General features: G+C 43.2%; 1 protein-coding gene across 3 annotated transcripts; it reads left to right on the top strand.

Moving 5' to 3' along the window:
• CYP27C1 (cytochrome P450 family 27 subfamily C member 1) lies at positions 1-25,624 on the top strand. 3 transcript variants are annotated; one of them, XM_082238445.1, is made up of 9 exons: positions 1-891; positions 10,131-10,321; positions 11,584-11,783; positions 12,835-13,044; positions 15,174-15,337; positions 17,578-17,744; positions 20,810-20,888; positions 22,692-22,895; positions 25,287-25,624. In XM_082238445.1, the coding sequence occupies exons 1-9, from the start codon at positions 532-534 to the stop codon at positions 25,404-25,406; spliced, it is 1,695 nt and encodes a 564-aa protein (XP_082094571.1). In that variant the 5' UTR covers positions 1-531; the 3' UTR covers positions 25,407-25,624. The 3 variants fall into 3 exon arrangements, with proteins under 3 accessions (XP_082094571.1, XP_082094572.1, XP_082094573.1); XM_082238446.1 differs by having other exon boundaries at positions 9-891; positions 10,134-10,321; XM_082238447.1 differs by having other exon boundaries at positions 751-891; positions 10,204-10,321.
• Positions 25,625-25,626: the final 2 nt, after the last annotated feature.

The following is a 25,626-nucleotide window of genomic DNA, read 5'->3' on the forward strand; positions in this document are numbered from 1 at the left end:
CACTTATCAGGATCAGTGGAGGACATCATGGCAAAGATGTGTCATTTATGCAGTTTTGAATACATTTTCAGCATTCTGTGTACAGAATAACTCAGGGTTCCCCCTTTGGTTATTCTGCTGCACACTGAGTGCCCTTCTTTGTGCAGTTTAGGAATCTGGCTGAACATTAGCTGACACATGGAAACCAAGCCGACCAAGAGAAAGAGGCGCCTCACAGCCAAATCCTCCCCTCCTTTTTTTTTTTTTTTTTTGCCAAAACAGTGGGGAGGAGAGTAGAAAAACCTGCATGTTGACCAGTTTCAGATCAGACACTCATGTGGGGCATTTCTTCTGACCTAAATGAAACAGAATACATGCCGCCACTCCGCCTTTTCCCAGCCTCAGGGGAGGGAGCCTTTAATAATGGTCTGTGTAAACTGATGCTCAGGCAGCGAAGAGTTTGGGGAAGAAGCACTGCTGGACGAGAAATCGCACAGAGGAGCCGCGACTCAATGAAAGGCGGCAGCCCCTGAAGGGCAGCAGACAGAGAAAATGTCTCTCCTCGCCAAGGTCTTGAGAAGGGACTGCAGGCAGGTGCTGGAGCCTCGCAGGAGCTGCGTTGGCGGCGCGGCTTTTGTCAGCAGGCTTCACCAGCTGCCCAAACTTTCAGGCAGCCCGTCCCTGGAGGGGCAGAAGGAGGCAGCTGCGAGAGCGGAGGACAAAGACGACGACGACGACGAGGAGATGGGGGCAGCTTCGGACCGTGGAGCCCGGGGGCTCCTCCTCGACGCCTGCCAGCACCCCAGCCACCAGAGAGTGAGGAGCCTGAGGGAAATGCCCGGACCTAAGACCTTCTCCAACCTGGTCGAGTTTTTCTGGAAGGATGGCTTTAGCCGCATTCACGAGATCCAGGTACCATTGAGCGGAAGGGGATCCGTGGCAGGAGACGGTCGACGAAACTGGGCAACAAAAGAGCGAGTAAATCACGGTGGTGGGACAGGAAGATTCCACACGCATTTCTCTCCCCTCGCAGGGCTCCCTTGTCGTCTGATTGTGAAGCAAGGAGGGCAGCTGTGTGTGTGCCCCGTCCCCCCCCATTCAGAAAATGAAATCAGTTATTTCCCCAAGACGTAGCCTTTGCTTTGTTTTCCAGAGGAGTATATGATGAACCCTTTTGTAAAATATCGGGTTGCAGATACAACCTAGAGAGATTGTAGGGGTGTGTGTGTCGTTCATATATATATATATAGTCTGATAACTTTACCCACAAGTCAGAAAATAGGTGGCAGAAAATATAACTAGCTGTATTTAAATAGTTTTGAAGTCTGAAGCGTCAGTGGCGTAGCGTGGGTTGTGAGCACTCGGGGCAAGGCAAGTAATTTGCGCCCCCTAACCCGTGGATTTGAGCCCCCTAACCCCCAGATGTTGCGCCCGGTGCGGCCGGCCCCCCCCTGCACCCCCCACGCTACGCCACTGTGAAGCGTGACTTCTGAGGTGGTTTTTTGTTTGTTTGTGGCAGATGCTCTGAGGGGACTGAAAAGAACGTGAAAAGGAGGTGTTGCGGTCGGAAATGTCTGAGCGCGAGACTTTGGTCCAGGCTTTTATTCCGAACTATTCCCCCCCGGACCGTCTCGCCGTGGCGGGAGACGCGCGTGACGCAGCCTCGTGCGTCGTCTGTGTGTCCGTGAGGTTACCGCTCTGGGCCGCGGTGCTGACGAGGGAGGGAGCTCCAGGGTCGCAGGGCTGAAACCCGCACCTTTCTCCTCAGCTCCGGGGAGAGACCATTTTGTCGCCTTCGTTTACACAGGTCCCCTGGGGAGGGGGGACGTTGAGTATATATGCACGTTATAGATTAGATAGATAGATAGAAAGATAGATAGATATGGTTGACGAGAGAGAAAGGGGAGGGGGAGCAGCAGCAGCACGAGCTGCCGGCGAGAAAGTTGCACAAGCGTCCCCTCAGCCGGAGGCGGGCGCTTTGAAACCCTCCCCGTTTCCCGGCGAACTTCCTTCCTTTCTTCCTTCCCTCTCCCTCGCTCCCTATCGAAAGAGAGCGCGAAACGGTGGCGGCTGGAGGAGACGCAGGGAGGCCACGGCTGCTCATCCTCGCGCAGCTCCCCGGTGCCCAAATGTGGGCGACGAGGGCTCTTCCTCCCCAGCCAAAAGGAACCACACTCCTCCGTTCGCCGCCCCATATGCTGGCGGGGAGATGAGCCCCACGTGACGTGGGGTTGTGGAGGGTGGTGGGACCAGCAGTTGTCTGCTTTCCAGCCTGAAAGGGGCGGTGGGGGGGGGGAGGCAGGGTGATTTTGAAGAGAGGCAGCGCTAAGATCCCTTCCCCACCCGCCCCTCCCCGCTTCGGGTTGGTGCTTGGCTGCTAATTTGCCCACATCTGGTTCTGTGCTCAGCCCTTCCCCGCCCCCCCCCCCCGCCGCATAACAGGAGGGTTGCTATGGAGCCAGGAGTGTTTTGACACCACACAAAAACACATTTTGCACCCCCGCCCCGAAGGACTTGGTGCATTTGCCATCCACGCTGTTCCTGGCACTTGACAGCGCTAACGTTTTACATCTGCTTCGCTAAGCCTTTCATCCCAGGGACCGGTTGTTTTGCTCGACATGTGGGACTGCTTTATTTTCCTCGGGAGGTTGGCCTCAGCAGGTTTTAAAATGGATTACTCTCTCTCTCTCTCTCTCTCTCTCTCTCTCTCTCTCTCTCTCTCTGTGTGTGTGTGTGTGTGTGTTGCTACCTTGACCATCAAATACTGCATACTGGGAAGTTTTGTAGTTGTGAGTAACCGCTGAGGGGTCCTTTCATATTCCCTTGCTAATGAAAGATAAGATATGATATATCCTGCTAATATATTTAAGAGGGTATTCTCAGTGGATCTTAGTGCTCACAGGTAAAGGTGGGGGCAAACAGGAGTTAAGAAATGCATCACAACGTCATATTATTATTAATACATTAATAAATTGTTATTCATTCGTTTCTATATGGATTAATGCCAAAAGAGCATTCTTAGTGGTTTATAAGTATAAAAACCAACTGTGCAATCCATCAAATAGAAATATCCATAATTAAAACACACAATGAAACAATCCAGTTAAAAGAATCTGCAATTAAAATATTCAATTAAAAAACCACAGTAATTAAAATAGGAGACTCTTGAGAGATTAACGGAATGCTTGTGTAAACAAGCATGTTTCAAAAACCAGTGGAATACCAATACTGATGGGACCTCTTATATTTAAGTAAGGGATGCATTTCCTAACACTGGTGCCACCAATGAAAAAGCCTGCTTCCTTGTTACCACAAGCTGATCATCATTAGGCTGTGGCAAGACTGCTGGCTGATCTAAAAGCCCTTACTACGCAATGGAGAGGATTTTGGTTTTTCAGGCATACTGGTCCAGAGTTGTTCAGGTCTTTATATGCAATTAAGAATACTTCAGAATTGGCTTGGGGGCTAAGTAGTCAAATGCATTGATTTCAGATTGTAAACCTGAAAGGTTACAACACACACTCAGAATATCAGTTCAGTATTTTCTGGATTTAGTTTGCCAGTTCACTTACATCCAAGTTCTAGGCATGTTAGAAGCCATGTGAGATCTTATGCAGCTCCTGGAAAGATAAAGTGGGATGGCAACAGCATATAGAGATCTCACCAAATCTTGTTGTCTTGCTGCTCAGTTGTACCTTATACACACTGAATAAGGGAAGGAAATGGAAGAAATCTGGAACTGGAAGGGAAGGAACAGGAAGGACCAGAGAGTAAAAGACATACGAAAACTTAGGGAAATGACTTACTGACATCTTCTGGGACTGACTTGCAAAAGGAGATTTCATCACCGCTACCACCACTTCCTACATGCTCATATAAAAGGGGCATTTACAATCTCTGTAACCAACCTAGCAAGCTTATCCAAAAGCTTGTGGGATAAATACCTACCAAATTCTAAGTCACATTGCCCATTAATTGCAGATTGAAGGCTGGCTCGTAATTAAACCCCCTTCCCAATTCTCTTCATCTCAATCCCCTCTTCCTCTGGAACCAGTTTTCAAGAGGTGAAAACTGTCAAGAAAGAAACCCCCACGCACTAGCAGAGGTACTGTTCCACGGCAGGAACTTTGGGTCCAAATATCAATCTACCTGCTCAGGAAATTCAACAACTAAACTCATTCTGCAAATGTAATAAGAAGGCAAGGACACATCTAAAATGTTATTCTCCGTCAATGTAGCATCTAAATCAGCTTGTATACATACAATTTTTCTTGCAACACATTTAGCAAATGTAGCACAGCAGATAACCAGGGCTGATTTGTTGTCCCATTAGAGACCTGGATATAACAGGCCCATAGCTACCCAGGAAAGTTCAGCTGATTGACTACTGTGGATACAGTGGTAGTAGATACGGTAAGTAAGATTTTCACATCACCACCACTGCCACAAAAGAACACAGGCTCTGGTGTGTGTTTGGTCATCCCTACCTCTTCATTGTCTTAAACTCTACAGAATATTAGGGATCAAACCTGAAGAGACAGGGAGACAATGGGCAACAATGGGGACTCCTTTTCTTCTTTTTTAAGAAAAGAAACTGCTGGAGGGTCACAACTGGGGAGGGAAGGAATAACCTTCCTGTCCCCTGGCTGTAATTATTTAGATTAAAAACAAGAAGCCTAGCTTCTATTACGCATGAAGCATAATGCGCAGCCTGACCATGAACTGTGGCATGTAGGATAGTGTGTCTAGGAACAATAGTGTCAACTGCTCATTACTATCTGCTTGCTTTAGAAGTTGACTAGTACTTCAGTGGGACAACTTGCAATATTGATTTGAAGGAAATTCCCTGGAGAGCAGTCAAGAAACCGTTTGTAACCATTAGCCTTTATATAGGCAGATTATCCTAACTACTATTACTCTCTCCCAAGAAGGCTGTGTTCACTATAAAGCTAATCACCAGGTAAGGATTTATCCATGTAGTTGTAACTACATTTCCCATGTATTGATCTCCAGTGTCCTGTCCAGTACAAATCCAAGGTGCGATTTGTAGTATAAGTAGGTTCTGATCTGTACCAAGAACAGTCCACTCATGTCATTAAGTCACTAAAGAGGTCTCAGCATGGATATCAAGATTATTTCACAAACACTTAATAAAGAACAGCACCAAATATCACTGAAAGAGGGTCCAGTTTCCAGAAGCATTTTGGTGTTGTTTAGTTAGTTGTGTCCGACTCTTCGTGACCCCATGGGGCACGCCAGGTACCCCTGTCTTCCACTGCCTCCTGCAATTTGGTCAAACTCATGCTGGTAGCTTCGAGAACACTGTCCAACCATCTCGTCCTCTGTCATCTCCTTCTCCTTGTGCCCTCAATCTTTCCCAACATCAGGGTCTTTTCCAGGAAGTCTTCTCTTCTCATGAGGTGGCCAAAGTATTGGCACCTCAGCTTCAAGGTCTGTCCTTCCAGTGAGCACTCAGGGCTGATTTCTTTAAGAATGGATCGGTTTGATCTTCTTGCAGTCCATAGGACTCTCAAGAGTCTTCCACAAGCATACTACTGTTATTTGACAATTGTTCCAATTCATCAGCAAGGCCTCAGCACTTGGTATGATTGCTGTATATTACCTTCAAGTTCAGAGGAAGCACGGCTCTGAAAACTAGTGGCTGCTACACCCTCAACTCCTGCCTGTGGGCTTCACAAAGGCATCTGCATGTTAGACTCCTCATATCACCCATGCATTTATTGAAAATATTGACATAAAAGCTACCCTTTCACATTGTTGGTTGCACAATAGAAAGGGGATAGCTAATTAAATAATCAACTCAAACATTTTGTTTCAATTCTACATCCATGTAGGGAAATAAACCATTTACAGTTTATTGGAAGCTACAGGAAGTGGTAGCAAGCAAGTACATGACTCAGTCTGTAATACTGTGTAGCTTTCTTGTTCAAGAGTTTTATGCAAACCACCACACTTATGCAACTCTCTAAAAGAATTAATAAAACTCTGTTAAGAACGTAAGTGAATAGAATAAAAAATAATAATCTGAAACCTTTGAGCAATCACAGCAGCTACTTAAAAGATGCAGTCTGACATGCAGAATGTTCCATGCATCACACCATATGTGAAAGTGGGGGAGGGAGTTGAGTGGTTTTACAATGAAGGTTCTGTTTGTCAGTAACCTGACTCCAACATTAAGCCAGGCCACAACATCTATGCCTAGCTCTGCTTTGGTTAAAGAGAAACATCTTTCATTTAGAAGAGCTATAGCTATGCAATGTGTTCTCTGCATTGTTAAGCAAGAAAGCAGAGAATGAATTTCCCACCCCCCAAAAATCTATATATTTGAATGTGAAGTGGTATGTGACATTAGTGGGATGGACGGACATAAATTATAAACAGTGTTTTAATGACTGAACAAAGATTAAATGCTTGTATGACATTGGTGAGCGCAGTGAGCAGGCAATATTTCACAGCACAGCATTTAAACGTCATTGGGATTATTAGGAGGTTTTTAAAAATAATTTGCCAGATTTAGATTTTCTGTTTCGTTTTGGTGAAGAAAGCCCTTATCTGCAGCACTACTCAGGCCATAGCAGACTGGATCCCTAAATTCTCATGAGAGCAGAACTCTCACAGAATACTCCAGCTGGCACATGCCGGGTAATGTGATTTTCACTTATTCTGTTCTTTTTCTGCAGCCCTCTGTGCTCTCTGAAAATATGCCTTGGAGGCCTAGGGACCTCCAGGAACAACATGGGGGGGGGGGAGGAATGGATGAAAATCACCACCTTTCCCTCTGCCTGCAGAAGCCTTCCTTGGATGAGAGTTCTTTCTATTCATAGAAGGGCAGTTTAAGATCCAAGCCGTAGTTCTTGAATGCTGAGCATAATTTCCAGATGAATCTCAGAATTCTCAAGCACAACTTTAGTTTTTCTTGCTTTAAATAGACTTTGTTGCTCAGTTTTGAAATAAAGTGGTTCAGTCACAATTTATTAAACAAAGTATAATCTTTCATCTTTATGTCATATAATCTGCTAGGGAAGGCACTTTTTAAAATTCTTCATAGTTCAAATGTTTTTCACCAGCTCTTCTTTCATAATTGTCCTCTTGTTGTCTCCAGCTGGCAGAGATTCATTGCTATATGAATAAGCCTTCTTCCCTCTAAAATTATATATAATTTTGCAATGTATTTAAAAGATTAAAGCTGCTGTAAGGTGGGGACATTTAAGGGCATGTATTCCCCCCCTCTGGCAATCAGTATATAGACCATAAATAGATTTTTCCAAGAAATGGGAAAACCAAAAGTATTGCAGAAGAAAGAACCGAACAAAAATGGAATATTTTGCATACTAACATGGCTGTTCCTAGAAACAAACCCACTAGTCTGTGTTTTCTTGGAAAGGAGATTGAAATGGTTGTGGTGGATGAGCTGTAGCCATTATTGGAAGGAGCTATTTTCATCTAATTTCAGTCTGGGTTCAGATCTGGATTTGGGACTGAATTGGCCTTGTTTGTCCTGATGTATGACCTTCACTGGGAGAAGGGGAGTATGCTCTTGCTTCTTCTGCTTGATCTCTCAGCAGTTTTTGATACCATTGGCCACAGTATCCTTCTGGACTGGTTTTGTAGCATGGTGTTGTGGGCACTTAGTAGATCCCATACTGATTGCAGAGTTGGTACCAGAGAGTAGCTTTGGAGGAGTGCTGTTTGCCCCTCTGCAATTTGTACTATGAGGTTCTGCAGGGCAATATTATTTCCCAAGGCTGTTTAATATCTATATGAAGGTGTTGGGATTTGGAACGAAGTGTTACCAGTATGCTGAAGACAAATATAGCTATTCCTCTGTTAGATCTGAGTCAGGAGTACAGGCTCTGCACAGAGCTCAGGGCCAATAAACCTACGGAGAAATTCAGTACAGTGCTAAGTGGTGTATGCATGTGGGGAAGGAAGTATATTCTCACAATGGGACTTTCCCCCATCTCTTCTGCCCATGTGCCCCCTAGCATGCCCCCAAACCTGTTCTGCGTTTCTTCCCCAGCCTTCCAGAGCAGAGCATGGAGGGAGGTGGGAGTTCCACGGCATGAGCAGACCTCATTCTGAGCGCACAACAACTTAGGTGAATCCATCTTTTAGTTTAAAACCCGGCAGTGTGGAAGCCCTGTGGGTGAGTGGTTTCTGTATCTGGGAGATAGGTCAGCACCCTGTTCTAGGTGGGGTTGCATTCCCTCTGAAGGAATATCTATATCAGGGGTAGGCAACCTAAGGCCCAATCGCCTTCTCAACCCGGCCCACAGACAGTCCGGGAATCAGTGTGTTTTTACATGAGTAGAATGTGCTCTTTTATTTAAAATGCATCTCTGGGTTATTTGTGGGGCCTGCCTGGTGTTTTTACATGAGTAGAATGTGTACTTTTATTTAAAATGCATCTCTAGGTTATTTGTGGGGCATAGGAATTCTTTCATATCCTCAAAATATAGTCTGGCCCACCACATGGTCTGAGGGATGGTGGACTGGCCCATGGCTGAAAAAGGTTGCTGACCCCTGATTTACCGGTGTATAGTCTCCTGTGTCACATGAAGAGCATGTGGCCTTGTGTCAGCTTTAGTTGATTAGACAGCTATGACTTTTCCTGGCCTAAGAAAAGAAGCTTGCCTGCTGTGGTCCTGGCACTGGCAACCTGAAGATGGATTAATGCAGTGCATTTAATGTGGGGCTTCCTTTAAGCTTAGTCCAGAAACTACAGCTGGAGCAGAATATTGCAGATAGGTTGTTGACTGGGACAGCCAGTCAGCACCATATGGCACCTGTCCTGAGGGTGCTGCACTGGCTGCCAACTTGCTACAGAGCTCACCTCAGTGTTTTCCTTTTAGCCTTTGAAGCCCTAAACAGTTTGAGACCAGGTTACCTAAGAGACTCTTTCTCTTCATATATATATCTCTGCCTGGAAACAGCACTATTCAGTTCTGCATGCCCCAGATGTGTGCTTAGCATACACTAGAAACTGGGCTTTTACAGTTGCAGCTCCAGCCCTCTGGAATAATTTACATTTTGAAACACCTAGCATTCTGATATTTAGACAGCCAGCAATGATATTTTTATTTAAGAAGACTTTCATTTACCCTGCCATTTTATGGAATAATAACTGTATAATTGTTTTACTGGCTTTATAGACTTCCATTTACAGTGGTACCTCGGTTCTGGAACACCTCCATTGTCGTACATTTCAGTTCTTGAACACCAAAAACCCAGAAGTAAATACTTCCATTTCTGAACGTTTTTCGGAACCTGAACGTGCAACACAGCTTCTACTGAGTGCAAGAAGCTCTTTTAACCAATGGAAAGCCGCACCTCGGTTTTTGAATGTTTTGGAAGCTGAACAGGTTTCCGAAATGGATTCCATTTGAGAACCAAGGTACCACTGTATAAAGTTCTTAATCTTTCATATTTTATACTTTATCTTCCTTTATTGTACACTGCTTTGTTAACTTTTTATTATAAAGTAAAATAAATAAAATGTCACTTCAAATCCTTAAAAATGTGGGCAAAGTTCCATTTCAGGTTTGTTGGAATTTCTTAACTTTCTGTTCTTATTCCAGTCCTAACACACTGTAAAAAATTATTCAGACACATCTAATGTTGACTATGTCAAACACTTATAACGTTTATAAATATATATTGTTTGCATGCTCTAACAACACATTCTCCTGAACTCTAATAAACATATTTGACCACTGGGGTGGTGGAAAGAGAGCATTTTCATAAGTTTCACAACTGGGCAAAACAGAAAGCACACCTGACCTTTTACTTCAAGTTCTTGAAATTATGTACAATGCCTGAAGCGATCATATTGTTTTTAATTCCCTGGGTCAGAATACAGATTTGTCCATGGCAGAACTTGTAATGTTGCATTATGAAGAGGGAACCATGCCCTGGGGGAATACCCCTGGGCTCAGATTAAAATCAGATTAAAACCCATTTTGCTTCAGCTCCTTGAGTTTTGCAACAGCAGCTTTTCAGGTGCCAGGGAATCTGGGAAACCAGGCTATAATGTAGTTCATTACTTCTAACTCCATAGCCATATGAATATATTTTTTCTTGCTGGTAAGAATGAATAATGTATTCATCTGAAATTTACTTTTCGTTCATAGCAGAAGCACGTTCGGGAATATGGAAAAATTTTCAAGTCTCATTTTGGTCCCAAACTAGTTGTATCCATTGCAGATCGAGACATGGTTGCTCAGGTTCTTCGGGAAGAAGGATCCGCGCCACAACGAGCTGACATGGATTCCTGGCAGGAATACAGGGATCTACGAGGGAGAGCTACAGGACTTATATCTGCGTGAGTGCAATGGTATTTTTGGCATTACGCTGCCAAACAATGTTTATACCTTTGGGTTTCACACAAAAGACACTGATGATACATTTTAAACTGTTTTTGATTAATGCGTTTCTTGAAAGAATGTGCTTGTAGCATGATTATATACCTATGGGGATGAGTGTTGGCAAATGCCTTTAGGGAACATTCAGAGTAATTATTGATGCAATGTGCTTATTCCAAAGAAAGCCAATCCCTTTATGACTCACAGACATTCTTCTGCTTTTATCACATGATAACATTGCAGCAGCTAAGTGCTTTATGTAGTAAGAACTAGGCTGTACATTAGTAAAGGTTAGCAACATCTTAATGCTACAGTTGTATTTCTTTTGTAATGCATGTAATGTATTTCTTTTGTAAGTCTAGAGATGGAATGTTCCATTTCCCCCATAGTAAATGCGTAAGGTGACAATGTTAGTCAAATTAAAAATAATAATAATTATTGGAATGTTAGTCATTCTCAGAGTAAACCAATAACTTAAGTCCATCAACGTCAATGGATCTATTCGGTATTTGACTAACACAGAATGTCACCCATTTTTAATATGCAGTCAAACCATTGTATGTTAGGCTTCAATAACCCCACTGTTATATATATTTAAAGTCCACTGAAGTGAATGGCATTTAATTTGAAATGGCATGGCACAACTGAGAAAGCGAACATTTAATAATTAGACTTAAAGTATAATATCCACTTGTATCACCTTGCTTGCAGCATTTTGCTTGCTTAAACGACTTCTTATGTAAATGGGGCTTATTGAGCCTCTCCTTCCCACTGCAGCCACCCACATACCCCAAGGGCACAGTGGGGTGAAGGAGAAGTGTGACCTCCATCAGGTCCACTAGCTTAACATCAGATCTCCCCTCAATACTGTAGTAGTGACAGCTGAGACCAGGTGAACTGTTTGCCTATTCAGTCTGCTTTTCAAGTGCTAATTGTTGATGGGCAACTTAAAGGGCACTGCTATCTCTTTTTATGGTTATTTATCTTGAAACTGGACTTGGACCAGTTTGTAAAATATGTAATATATAACCAGTAAGGCAATGTGCTATCTGCTTCTTGTTGAATCTAAATGATTGAATAGTCAGCACACAAATATTATTCCTGCAACAACACTTTCAAGAATAGACACATTTGGTTAAGGCTTTCTAACGAGAGATGCTCTCTTTTTTACTTATTGACATAAATAATTATTTAGATCATTTTAAACTGTTATTTCTTCCAGAGAAGGGGAACAGTGGCTAAAAATGAGGCGTGTACTAAGGCAAAAAATGGTAAAACCCAAAGATGTTGCCGTTTTCTCAGGAGGAGTTAATGAAGTTGTTGCAGATTTAATTAAGAGAATCCACATTCTCAGAAATCAAGAAGAAGATGGGGAAACAGTGACAAATGTTAACAGCCTTTTTTTCAAGTATTCAATGGAAGGTGAGATTGATCATTCATTCTTAGAAGATGTGGCTGTGTTGGTGTTTCATCAACCATTATTGCTTGTTGTTGTTATTATTATTATTATTATTATTATCATCATCATCATCAACAACAACTGTTCTTGCATTACTCAAGTTGGCAAAAGGAACACACTTATGTTCTACACAAAGGTACAATGTCTGGATAAGCAGTATTCAGCTATTAAGGAGAACAATATAATTGTCTCACAATACATTCCACAGTACATCACTGGTAGTTGACTTTTTTTGCCTGCAAAGTGCACATGTGGTGTTGGACGGCTGCTCACAGACTACATGGACATGGACAACAGTGGATGGAGCTGGTGTCATTAAGAGGCATACATTGGTCCACATATATTGCTCATCTGTGCTGCAGATGGATAAAGTTGCACTGTACATTATTCCTCTTCAGTGTAATGTAGTGCATTATTCAGTGTTTGCACCATTACACCATATGCTATGTGTATGTTGCCTTACTCCACAAAAAATGCTGTGTGTAAATCAGGGCTGGATTTAGGTTTCATGAGGCCCTAAGCTACTGAAGGTAATGGGGCCCTTTATATGTCCAGCTGTCCTTTGTCAACAACAAATTATTACTGTTTTAGTGTTGAATATATGCTATATGGTCATTTATGGACCTAATAGGTATCTAAAGCCATTTGCACATAACAAAATATGTATTTTATCAAAGTAATTGTTGAACTGAAATACAATTAAGAAGAAGTATATTAATAGTGAATTACAATTTTCCTTTAATTTTTTTGGGGGGCCCCAAGAGAGTGGGGCCCTAAGCTATAGCTTGTTTAGCTTATACGTAAATCCGGCACTGGTGTAAATGTACAGACAATATTATAGCCATGCAGCTTAATCCCATGTGTGTTGAGACAATGGGCCTCCCTCCCAGATATGTGCATAGGACTGGGCCTTTGGTTTTTGTTGTGGGGGTGTTTGCTAGCTTTCTTTAGTTCTGCACTTTGAATTACTTTGGAAAGGAAAAGAATAAATCCCAAGGTATTTTTATTCTGTAGGAGTGGCAACTGTTCTGTATGAGTGCCGCCTGGGGTGCTTGGAAAACCAGATCCCCCAGAACACTGTGGAATACATTGAAGCTTTGGAGTTGATGTTCAGTAGTTTCAAGACTACCATGTATGCAGGAGCCATTCCCAAATGGCTTCGTCCAATTATCCCAAAACCTTGGAGAGAATTCTGTAGATCATGGGATGGACTCTTCAGATTTAGTAAGTTGTTTTGTTTTTTTAAATCATTTTGGTTTCATAAGTTTGCAGTAATTTGGAGAGCAATGTTTTCCTCTTCCTTAATAAATGTAGCAAGGCATTAGTGCAGTTCAAGGATGTATTCCAGCAAGGCAGAAGAAGCCAGGGGAGGCGCAGAGCAGGACCAGCAAGGGATGGGGCATGAGAAGAGGGTGTGTGCTCCAGGGAGAGTCTGAGGGGCCAGGCAGAGAGACCTAGAGGGCTGCATTCGGACCTTGGGGATGAGGTTCACCACGCCTGCTTTAGGCCATTCATCATCTTCCAAACTATGGTTTGGAGACTTTAGAGGAACATCTCAACTGAGCCTGACTTCTCATTGCACCTTACCTAGAAAGCAAAAAGAAAAGAAAATCTCATATTTCAGCTGTGTTAATGGCCATGCCGCTTCCCCCGCTTTGAGTATAATTTGCTGTATAACAGAATTTATGTGGGGCTGTAGTTATGTGCTTTGCCCAGCAGATCACTTTGTTTAGCAGAGCTAGAACAGTTTTCTAGCAAGCAATGTGTAATGAGCTTACAAAAAAACCAGCACACAACTCTAAACCAGTGTTTCCCAACCTTTTTGGGGCAAAGGCACACTGGTTTCATGAAAAAAAATCTCGAGGCACACCACCATTACAGCCCCGTGACGTCAGCGCGCAGCGTCACGCCGGGAGGGACATGAATTGCTAGCAAATTACATAATCACCTCCTTGAGGGCTGGCTCATCTTCTCCGAAGGCAGAACCCCATTAATTAACAGCACAGACTCACACCATAGCCAAGACGAGGGGGGGAAACCTCAGTCATGCACAGTCATGCACATGTGGGGGCTAAATGAGGATGAAGACCGGGCAGAGAGCAGGGTTCAAATCACCCCACCTGGCCAGGACAATCCCTGGGTGCTCCCTTGGGCCACTCGCCTGACCCACCTCGCAGGGCTGTTGTTGCGAGGATAACACGGGGAGAACCACACGCGCCCCCGGGAGCTCCTTGGAGGAGAAAGCGGGCGATGAATGCAATGCATGAAATATATGAGAGGCGACCAGGTTTTGCAGGTGAGGGGCCCCCGCCAGCCTCCGCTTCCAACACCCGGCGCAACGACGCCGAAGTTTCCCCCCGGGCTCTGCTCGGGGAGCAGCGCTGCTCCCCCCCGGCTCCCCTTCGCCCTCCCGGCTCTCTCTGCCGCCCACTGGGGACCCCCCTCACCTGCCAAGTCCGGAGCGCCGGTGGAAGTTGCATGCATGCATGCAGGGCGCCGCGTTGCCATTGCATTGCACTCCATGCAACGCCTGCACGCATGCATTGCCTTGCACGCCCGCCAAGGGGTCTCCCCACGGTCCGATGTGTCCCCTCCGGCGCGGATGCAGCATTGCAAAAATAACACCCCCCCGACGCAGCCCTACCTGGGGGGCAGCCTCCGCCTCCGCCGCTCCGCCTCTGCGGGGATCCCCGGGCTCCATCCTGCCGCCCGATCTCCGCGGGGGCGCAGGCAGGCTGCGCGGGGTCTGCGCGGAAGAGCCCCTGCCCGCCCGGCCGCCGCCGCTGCATTCATTCCATGGCCGGGAGAAGAGCGCTTCAAACAAAACGCCCGGCCCGCCAGGCCACGCTGGGAAACGTAGTTCACGCACCCCGCGCGGGCGTGGAGCCCAAGGGCGAGGGGACTACGTATCCTGGCCACCCCCTTGCCGGGGACGGAGGGGGAGAGGCCGGGTGCAGGGATGGAGGGATGGGTGGGCGAGCGAGTGAGTGAGTGGCAGCCGCCAAGCCTTGGCCGAGAGCCAGGAAGGGCCTCCCCGGAGGAGGAGGAGGAGAAGGAGGAGGGAGGCGCAGAGCGGGAGGGAGGGAGGGAACCCCAGGGGTCATCTAGTGACGGCGCCCCAATCGAAAATTTGACTTTTTAAAAAAAAACTTTCGGATTTTTTAGTTTTTCCCGCGGCACACCAGGCAACATCTCGCGGCACACTAGTGTGCCACGGAACAGTGGTTGGGAAACACTGCTCTAAACCTGTGTTGGTTGCTGTCACCAAATGACAAATGAGAAATAACAGTTTGAGAAACGAAATCTCACTGTTTAACAAATGTATCCCCCCTTCTTCTTTCTTCATCGCAAAGGTCAAATTCATGTCGACAATAAATTACGTGATATAAAGTCCCTTTTGGACCAGGGGAAAGAGGTAGATGGTGGACTTCTCACAACTCTGCTTAATAGTAAAGAACTTACAGTGGAAGAAATCTATGCCAATATGACTGAGATGCTTTTGGCAGGAGTTGATACAGTAGGTTTACTGCTATGACTGTTGTTATTACATTATCAATATGATTGCTGTTATTGTTGTTCAGTGGACATTTCCTAAATTCCTTATGAGAGAGCGAGGCAGGGAGAGAAAGAGAATCAGGACTGTTTTAGTTTCTCCCTTGTCTGAGTTTCAATCCAGGGTGACAATGGGATCAGGACTCACATTAACCCTTCCAATGTGTTGCCTAAGCCTAACGGCTCACCTTGGCTCAAAGCAGGGCTGGCCCTGTCTGGTCCATTTATCTCAAGACAGAATATCCCTAAACCTGCAAGATACAACCTCCATTTAGGCATATTAAATTGAATTAATTTGGTTCGATTTGTAACAATTTGGAAAATCAATAAAAATAATTGGCAAAAAACAAACCTGCTTTTAGGCAACCAAGGAGAAATAAATATGGAGTTATTTTCCTTCCTATAGAATACAGTATAAACAGCATTTCATGTTTTGATTGTTGCAGCAGCAAATGATGTAGTGGGGCTGCACCACTTACCTGACCTCTGCTTGGCTGAGTCACTGCAACATGTTGGAACGGAGAGAAGGAGGGGTGTGGTGGCGGCAAGGTCAATCCAGTGCTCCCTCCCGCTGGTGGATTTGCACTGTGTTGTCATAATTGCCACTGTGCCCCTCCCCTTCTCCATCCCGGTATGTTGGAGTGACTCAGCCAGATGGGAGGTCAGATGGGTGGCGCAGTCCCACCATGTCACCCGCTGTTGCATTGTTCTCTAATATCAGACTTACCTCAGACACATAAATAAATTCTATAAATCTGTAAAGCTATAGCTGAGGTCTGAGGAGCAGCAAACTAGTCTGCTTCTGCCTACATATATGTAAAACAAATACCATTATCAGAATTTCTCTAAGAAAGATGGCAAGGCAAAAGTGAGTGTGTTGTTAAGTAATAAGAGTTACAATGGTATTTCATGCCATCAGGCAAGGACAGGGCCAACCCAAGAAGAAGAAGAAGAGTTTGGATTTGATATCCTGCCTTTCACTCCCTTTAAGGAGTCTCAAAGCGGCTAACATTCTTCTTTCCCTTCCTCCCCCCACAACAAACACTCTGTGAGGTGAGTGGGGCTGAGAGACTTCAAAGAAGTGTGACTGACCTAAGGTCACCCAGCAGCTGCATGTGGAGGAGCGGAGACGCGAACCCGGTTCCCCAGATTACGAGACTACCGCTCTTAACCACTACACCACACTGGCTCTCAACCCAAGGCATTTGGCTGCCTTAAGCAAAGGGCGATAACTTTCATCCTCTCATTCCCATTCCATGTAGAAAAGCTCAGCAGGCGATTGAATCTTATTTCAACATCCTCCACTGCATCTTAAGGGCAGTGACTTTAGTGGGTGCAGGATTCCCTGCCCTTCAGTATTTGCTACCTGAGGCAGCTGCCTTACTCTGTCTCATGGTAGGGCTGGCCCTTGGTAAGGGTGAGCTGATGTTATTTTACCTTATGTTACAGATTTGAATTATAATACTCTCCCCAGCAAAATCTATGGAAGTATGATTAAGATATTATTTAACATAAATAATTTGCTTTAATTAAAACTAATTCCACACTAATTCCACACCTGAATTTAGTAGCTTCTGATTTTAAGCCTGAAGGGCGGGGACATTAACTTGAGGACCTTAGAATAAAACAAAGTGTGTCAAATATATATGTTCTATACATGCATTTCGACTTTTAGTTTTGAAGCAAGCTCTTTTATAGAACCTGATCTGGCAATGTTTTGTGCTATCAGAGCATTTGTCTTAATTTATATCTCCCTCTGTAGCAAGGAGCTGGGAACCTGAGAGGAGACACTGTTTGGCTCACAGCAATTTCTTATGCAGTTAGGCACGGCTCCCAGCCTCTACCGAGAGAAGCTGTCCAGAGCTTTTTAGAAAAACGATAATGCAGAACATAATGAAAATAATGAAATGAGGGACTGGAGGCAGCGTAGCACAAAACTGGAATGAGTGGAGTAACTGCTGTTTGCCCCTTCCTCCTCATGGTTACCATGGGAAGTCAGTAACTTCTGAGTTAAAGTACATAGGATTGTGCTCTTTGGGTAAGAGCTTTATAAAAATTAGCTGTTGTTATGAAGAACAATAATAATCATATCTGTGTTTTGTTCAGGTTATAATAAACCATTGGTTGAAAATGAAAAATGCTACTGCTTAGCAAATGTTACTGAATGTTTTCCCTCCCATTGGTACTGTCTCTTCCCTGCCCTAGACTTCATTCACTTTATCCTGGGCGACGTACCTTTTAGCAAAGCACCCGGAAGTGCAGCATTCTGTATATAAAGAGATAGTCAATAACTTGGGGAAAGATAAAATCCCTGATGCACATGACGTCCCCAACTTACCAATGATCAGAGCCCTTCTCAAAGAAACCTTGAGGTAAGTGCAGAAAAACTAAGTTGACCATTAAACGTTTTTGTTCCTTTCTTGTTTTGTGTCTTTGTTTTAGCTAAATTGCAATTGTGTTTTTTAACCGCCCCTTCATTATTTGTATTAGGGTATGTCACACTATTCTCTGTAGTTTTAAATAGTGATTTATGGTTGCATCTCAATGCACATTTACAAAAGCAAGCAACGTTGAATTCAATTGGACATTTTTGCTGACTAAGCAGACTTTGAATTGGGCTGTAGGTTCCCTACATTGCAGAGAAGCTTCTCTGAGTTCCTTTTGAGTTAAATATTCAGAGTACTGTGCCAGTAGGTTCAAAAACTTGCTCCACCTGCAGCTTCACAAAGTTGCCATAGTTCTTTAAACTAAGTGATTTTTTTTTTACATAATGTGCTCTTATTTCAAGAGAGTCTGTTTGCATACTCCTCTCCCATTCCCTATCATATGCAACGAGAGAAGATTGAGAACTTCTACTTTATCTTTTCAACTAACCACTGTCCCCCTTATGTCTGAATGCAGGAAACTGTGGTATGTTCTTAGCGTGGTTAGTTAAAACAAACCAGTTTTAAACTGTGGCATTATATCCTAGTTTGCTAACCAATCACACTTAGAAAAAAACCATGGTTTCCCAAAATTCAGATGTAATGGAAACCTTGGCTTTCTGTTTATTGTGCATGGAGAGAAAACATATGAGCCTGAGGCTTATGCAGGCTCATTATTGCAACAGGAAACCATGGGTTCCTACTTCACCTGAATAAAATCTAGTCAGCTGCCTCAATGAAGATTACAAGGAAGGTATTGGAGAAAGACACTATTTTAGTTAGTAAAGATAGTTGGTTGCAGACTGTCTTTGAAGATAGACTTTCCCTTTTAACTTGCACGGCTAATAGTTATTGATAGACTATTCTCAATGAAGTTGGATAATTCTTTTTGAAAGACAGTTTATGTTAGTAACCAGCATAGGATCAAGTGGCAATAGTGGACAAGTACGATACAAAACTAACAAAGAAGCATTTCTTAATTTGATATGTTTTGCATGAGATGGAACTCCTCTCATGTTTATCTGATCAGTTTGTGGTTTGTGAACAGAACAAAACAATTTTGTAAACTTCTTGCATATCTTCTCTAACGGCACAATCAGATGCACATTTACTTAGAAGTAAGTTCTATGGTGTTCAGTAGAGATTACTCCCTAGTAGGTGTGTTTAGGATTATAGCTGCAGTTATAATAGTAATAATACTCTATCTCCTTCAGTATTTTAGGCTGCCATCCTATGCATTAACCCCACTGAATACAGTGAGATTTACTCCTGAGTAAACATGTATAATTTTATATTGCAAATTGCTCTTTTCTATGTTTTCTCCAGCTTGACATTACTCTTACTGAGATGGGGTGAGACGACTGCATCATGGATTTAAAAAATGGCATAATGATACTTCCATTTAAGTGTAGCCCCTTTTCTAATATTGAGTTTATCTTCTTCATTGCTGTAGGACTATGAGTTTTCTATGATACACCCAAGATCCTGTATGGTTTTAGCCAATCTAGATTCTATATATGAAACTAGGAACGTTTATCATTTTACTTCCATTGAATTTCATCTGTCAGTCTGTTACCCAATCACTCAGTTTGTTATAGTAGTAGTTGTTGCTGCTGTTGCTGCTGTCGTTGTTAGTATTAGTAGTGGTTTATTACATTTACTTGGTGCTTACTACAAATTTATGTACAATTATAAAAATAATATATTACAAAATTTCAAATACATAGAAATAACACTAATTAACTAAAAGCAACTGCCCATCCCCCTCTTTACTACTTTTTATCAGCCATGAAGGGCATGGGTTAAGAGCACATGTGATTGTCCACACCAATCCACACACCTTGTTCATGTCCTCGAGCCATACCAACTGAAGCTCATCTGAAAAAACAGAACCAGATAATGTTCTAAATATCTCTTGAGATTCACCTGCTATAATAGCGAAGTCAATGTCTTCATGGATGCAGGCAACTCTATTCTCAATATGATTTGCAAACAAGTTATAATGAGCCACCATTGGTTCCACCAACTTTTTAGAGTCAGAATATAAAATGTCCTGCAGTATCTGGGAAAGGTCTACTGGATATAATAGTGCTGACTTCATTGCCACTGAGTAGGCTTAATAATGAGCCCTTATTTGGGTTCTAGTTTGGCTACATTCATCTGGAGGTTTCCTCTGTTTGTGTTCAAGATGTCCCAGCTTATATCATTGTCCTAAGCTCTGGTGTATACCAAGGAGTCAGGCTGTATGTAGTGGGAGAGGACATTGGGGTGTGTGTGATTGTGCCAATAGCCTGGGTCACCTGTTTATTTCACAGATCAAGGAGCACATGACAGGGAGCACCAATCATATCAGCCAAAAAATCTCCCAGAGCTGTCTGGAAATTAGTTGCATACATCGGCCTCCAATAAGTTATAATAGTTCCCCTGCTTTTGCAGAGATAAAAAGCTGCTGAAAACCAAAATCTCAGCAGGAAGTGATCTGACCATGACAAGAAACTGATTTTTACAATCCCTCATTTTCAAATCATCCTCTTTCTGCCCAGTCAGGAAGACCAGATCCAGAATGTGGCCTTGCTAAAGGCATGGGTCCAATGACATGCCGCACATAAGTTTAGGTCTCTTCACAATCTTTTTAAGATTTTGCCATCCTAAATAAATTGGTGCTTTCTTTGACCTTGGCTGCCTCACTGTTCAATTTGTTAAGAGGCATCAGTCTTGAAGCAGACTCCCTGTTTACTTGGCTACATTGTAAAAAAAAAAAAAAAGTTTATTCTTACCTTGTACTTCCAACAATTTAGTTAGTATTGGGGCCCTGTTCTATTATCCAATTAATACTATTTTTAAAAATATAGGGGCCATTGCTGAAGGCCTTTGTCAAAACCTTGTTAAAAATCCAAATATGCAGTGTTTACTCACTGAATTCCTCCTATCTTCCCATTTGTGGGCACCTTCAAATAATTCTAAAGAAATATAACATTACAGGCACTGAATATCTAATTGACACTTGTTTGTAGGTTATATCCAGTGTTACCAGGAAACGGTAGAGTAACCCAGAAAGATATGATTGTTGGAGGATACTTGATACCTAAAGGGGTGAGTTGTACAATGGCTTTGTGAAAGGAGTGGGAAAGGATGAAATCACAGATTTACTCTGGATACGTGAAACTGCCTTTGCTAGGAAATGAGCTATTATGTGAAAGTCTGGTTTAATTTTAGGCATGTTCAGAAATGTTATTCAGGATCCCAAGCTCCTTTTCTTTTGCTTTGGGACCCAGATTTCCTTTATTAAAAAAACCTTCTTAAAAACAGAAGAAAATTCATTTGCTTATTGGACATCTGGGCACAGCCATACACCATCTTGAATTTTCAGAGACATTTATACACATGAATTAGTACATGCAAATTTGTGTTGTGAGCATGTGCAGCAGGTGCTTAAAGCGCCTAGGAACACCCCTGGCCATGTGAAGTCATTAGCTTAAAACATAGGTGCCATTTTTTAAAGAAACATTCTAAAATTATACTGTATGGTATTTTCAACCTATTGAGTGTAGGAACTGGTAACTTGAAATTGTACTTTTTGTATAATTACATGTTATTCTGCTCTCCACCGATAAAAAGTTGGGTAAAACAGTAACCCGAAGAATGGGAACAGAAGTTAGCTGGTAGAGGTCTTTTACCTTGTGGGTAATATGTATCAGGGGACATGGTACATGAGATGAGCTGCTTCAGTATTCCCCTTTGCCATGCTGTTGAATGGAGAAATTACTGGACATAAGGAGAAGACTGGTGAACCATCCATTCTGACCACCCTTGGCCCGCTTTCTTCCACAGTGCTGGTTGCTTTCATCCCCTGCCCCTGAATGGTATGCCAAAAGCAGGGTAAAGGTAAAGGACCCCTGGCAGTTAAGTCCAGTCGCAGGCGACTCTGGGGTTGTGGCTCTCATATCACTTTACTGGCCAAGGGAGCCGGTGTTAATCCGCTTCCGCAGACAGTTTTTCCAGGTCATGTGGCCAGCATGACTAAGCCACTTCTGGTGAAGCCAGAGCAGTGCACGGAAACACCGTTTACCTTCCCGCCAGAGCGGTACCTACTTATCTACTTGCACTTTGATGTGCTTTCAAACTGCTAGGTTGGCAGGAGCAGGGACCGAGCAACGAGAGCTCACCCCGCCACGGGGATTCGAACCGCTGACCTTCCGATCGGCAAGTCCTAGGCTCAGTGGTTTAGACCACAGTGCCACCCGCATCCCAAAAGCAGGGTAGTGGTTTTTTAAAATGGATTTTGCCTTGAAGCTGCATTTCAGGCATGCATCCAATAACCCTCCCAATAAAAGTAATTGATTATGCTGATACAACTAACTGAATCACCAAACACCTGGTTTTCTTTTATGTGAGAGGATGTCAAATTTAGTATGGTGTGCTCCTTGAAGGGAGATTGCTTGGAGACACACACATAGTTGCTATGAGACACGCTCATAAAGCACACTAGTTACTTAAGGTAGACCTAATGAGCCACACTTTTTTTTTCTAGGAGGAAGAATCTAGAGAGCATGGCAGCTTTTTGTGAAGTTAAAGAAGTATAGGTTTTAGTGCAAACTTTTTTATAAATGGGTCAGTTCTGTTTTGTCTGATTTAGGCTGAAATCCTATACACATCGGGCATCCAGTTTTATTGAACTTGGTGAGACTCACTTCGGAGTACATGTATATAGGATTGCACTCTTAGCATCTTAGCTTGTCCAATTTTTAAAAAACTTTTTAAGCAATTGTGTTGATCCTTGTGAATAATCTGAATTTATATTAAATGGCATAAAATGTATATTTAGGAAACTATAAGTAGTTCATTAACAGGCATTTGGGAAATTATATATAAATATATGTTCATTTGTTTCATTAGACCCAGCTGGCACTCTGTCATTATGCTACATCATATCAGGAAGAGAATTTCCCATTAGCAAATGAGTTCCAGCCTGAGCGCTGGCTAAGGAAAAGCAATATGGACAGAGTGGATAATTTTGGTTCCATCCCCTTTGGTTATGGTATACGTAGTTGTATAGGAAAAAGAATTGCTGAACTTGAAATTCACCTTGCACTAATACAGGTAAGCAGGCTACTAAAGCACATCTCCTTGCTATATAAAATGTTTAAAATATGTGTGATTTTGTATTTCAGAAATGCAGATTAATTCCCTGAACCAGCAATAACTTTCTTTTCAGTGTGACTGCTCACATGTTTAAAGTTTAGCATATGTACAGTCATACCTCATGTTACGTCCGCTTCATGTTACATTCTTTCAGGTTACGTCCCGCGGCGACCTGGAAGTACCGGAAAGGGTTACTTCCGGGTTTCACCATTCGCACATGCGCAGAAGCGCAAAATGACATCACACACATGTGCAGAAAAGGCGAATCGCAACCTGCGCATGCGCAAACATGCCGCTGTGGGTTGCGCTCTTTTCATGTTGTGAACGGGCCTCAGGAACGGATCCTGTTCGCAACCAGAAGTACCACTGTATATATTTTTGCAAGGATTGGGGTCTATAAATGCAATGCCAATGAGTGACTTAGTTTGCAATCCTGTACCCTTTTACATGGGAGCAAGCCCCATCAAACTTAATAGGATTTACTTCTGAGTAGACACATAGTGGTTCACACTGTTAGACCCAATCCTCAAACTGCTCCACTGGTGCAAGTCACGTGGGCCATTTGGCTGTAAGTGCCAGTATTGTTGAACTCAAATTAAAAAAGGCTATAGATTTATGGTCCTAAGAGTGATCTGTAATAGCAAATAAGCTAGCTTTCCCAATTCTTAATTTGAATTATATAATGAAATCATTCACTTATATAATTTCTGATATTGTCCTTCCGCTAAGGCAGGGGTAAGGAACATGATCTAACTAGCAAACCAGATCCTGGCTGTCTCAACCCCATGTCAGTCATTTTGACAGGTTGACAGGACCTTCAGACATAAAACAGAACAAAAAATATTTTGTGGGTGTGTCTCAAACTGCACCCACAGAGGAAGATCCTTTGCATGAATAGCTTCAATTCAAGATAGTCATGCAAATATATTTGGCTATATACCAAGCCCCATTTTGGGGCTTGCTGTAAGTGTCAATCAGTTGATCAGCACTTATAGGAAGCTCAGGTTATTATTATTTTTATTGCAATAATATCCCACCTTTTTTGGATCGGCATCAGCTGTGCCATGGATTTCCCTACCATGCACTCCATACTGCAGCTGATCTCAGCAGTGCCAATCAGCTGTTTGGGGCCTATAGCAAGCTGGCTTTGGGCAGATAGTGGTTGTGCTACGAGTTCCCCCATAGCACAATCTTACAGTCCACTCCTGCAGTTGCTTATTGAGAAATAACCACACTCTGCTTAGTGGGACTTACTGCTAGTGTGCATACTAATGAAGCCTTGAAATAAATCCGAAGCATGTTTACTCAGAAGTAAGCCCTGCTCAGTTCCATGGCATTTGCTCTCAGGCACACACAGGACTGCAGCCTTAGTTCAGTCTTTGGACTTTCCAAAAACAACTGTTCAGTGAGTGTTTATGGAAAACTCTTCCACTCTGTCCTGGCACACAAGGCTCTGCAGACTAAAGCAAAGGGCCCAATACTTGGGCCCTTTCAGTAGCAGCTTATTTTCATCACCAGTGATTAATAGCTGAAAAGGGGTTCTAGGGGTGAAAGCTGCTCAGAAGGCACACCATCTGATCCAGTTACTCTGAAAAGGTCTCACTGGAGTAGTGTACCCCAGAACTGCCAGTGCTCCACTTCAAGTTCCTTCAGTGGACACCACGTGGGGTCTCTGTAGTGCCCTAGGATATTCTCTCTGGATCAATGGCTCACCCCTCTGGTAGTTTGAGAGTTCGAGTGTAGTTTCAAAGGAGAGACCGTACTTACACAACTCATAATTAAATTGCTGAACTTACTGCTACAAGATGTGGTGATGATGACCATTGGATGAGAGAGCTTTTTACAAAATAGGTATTCACAGAGAACAGCTGTTAGCCATAACAGGTAAATGGAAGTGCATGTTAAAGGGCAATGAATGCCAATTGCTAGGGGATGAACATTTTGAGATGGCTGCTTCACAAAAGCACATCTCTAGCCACTGTTGGGAATCAACAAGGCTCTTTCCTCTACAGTGGTACCTCGGGTTAAGAACTTATTTCATTTTGGAGGTCCGTTCTTAACCTGAAACTGTTCTTAACCTGAGGTACCACTTTAGCTAATGGGGCCTCCCGCTGCCACTGCACGATTTCTGTTCTCATCCTGAAGCAAAGTTCTTAACCCGAGGTACTATTTCTGGGTTAGCGGAGTCTGTAACCTGAAGCGTCTGTAACCTGAAGCGTCTTTAACCTGAGGTACCACTGGATTCTGGATTCTGCCACAATGTAGGCTGCTAGGACTATCAATATTCTTGTTGCCTTTGTCATATCCACTTTTTATTAATTCTAGTGTTCTGTTTTTTTATCCTTGAAGCTGCTTCAAAATTTTGAAATAAAAATTTCTCCAAAAACTAAACCAGCTTATGCCAAAACCCATGGACTATTGACTCCTGCAAACTCCATCAATGTGAAATTTGCTGACAGGAAATGGTAGTAGGACCTTCAGGAGACTCCTCGGCCTGACCTCTGACTGAAAGCTGCATGATGGGATTCCTGTAATCAAGCTTTATATGTCTCCCTAGAGGTTTCTCTTTTTCCTGCTAAACAATTATACATGTTCATGCAGAACATTCTGTAAGTCCAAATTAGAACCATTCCTCTTTATGCTGGCAATCCAGTTTGAGAGTTATGGTAAAGGCAGCAGTTGTACCAGT

Source organism: Podarcis vaucheri (assembly GCF_965113315.1).
Source record: "Podarcis vaucheri genome assembly, chromosome: 1".
Classification (NCBI taxonomy): domain Eukaryota; kingdom Metazoa; phylum Chordata; class Lepidosauria; order Squamata; family Lacertidae; genus Podarcis; species Podarcis vaucheri.

Coding starts and splice junctions, on each gene's coding strand:
- CYP27C1 (XM_082238445.1), top strand. CDS start 532: ATGTCTCTCCTCGCCAAGGTCTTGAGAAGGGACTGCAGGCAGGTGCTG. Junction 13,045..15,173: donor GGATGGACTCTTCAGATTTA/GTAAGTTGTTTT, acceptor TTCATCGCAAAG/GTCAAATTCATGTCGACAAT. Junction 17,745..20,809: donor CTTCTCAAAGAAACCTTGAG/GTAAGTGCAGAA, acceptor ACTTGTTTGTAG/GTTATATCCAGTGTTACCAG.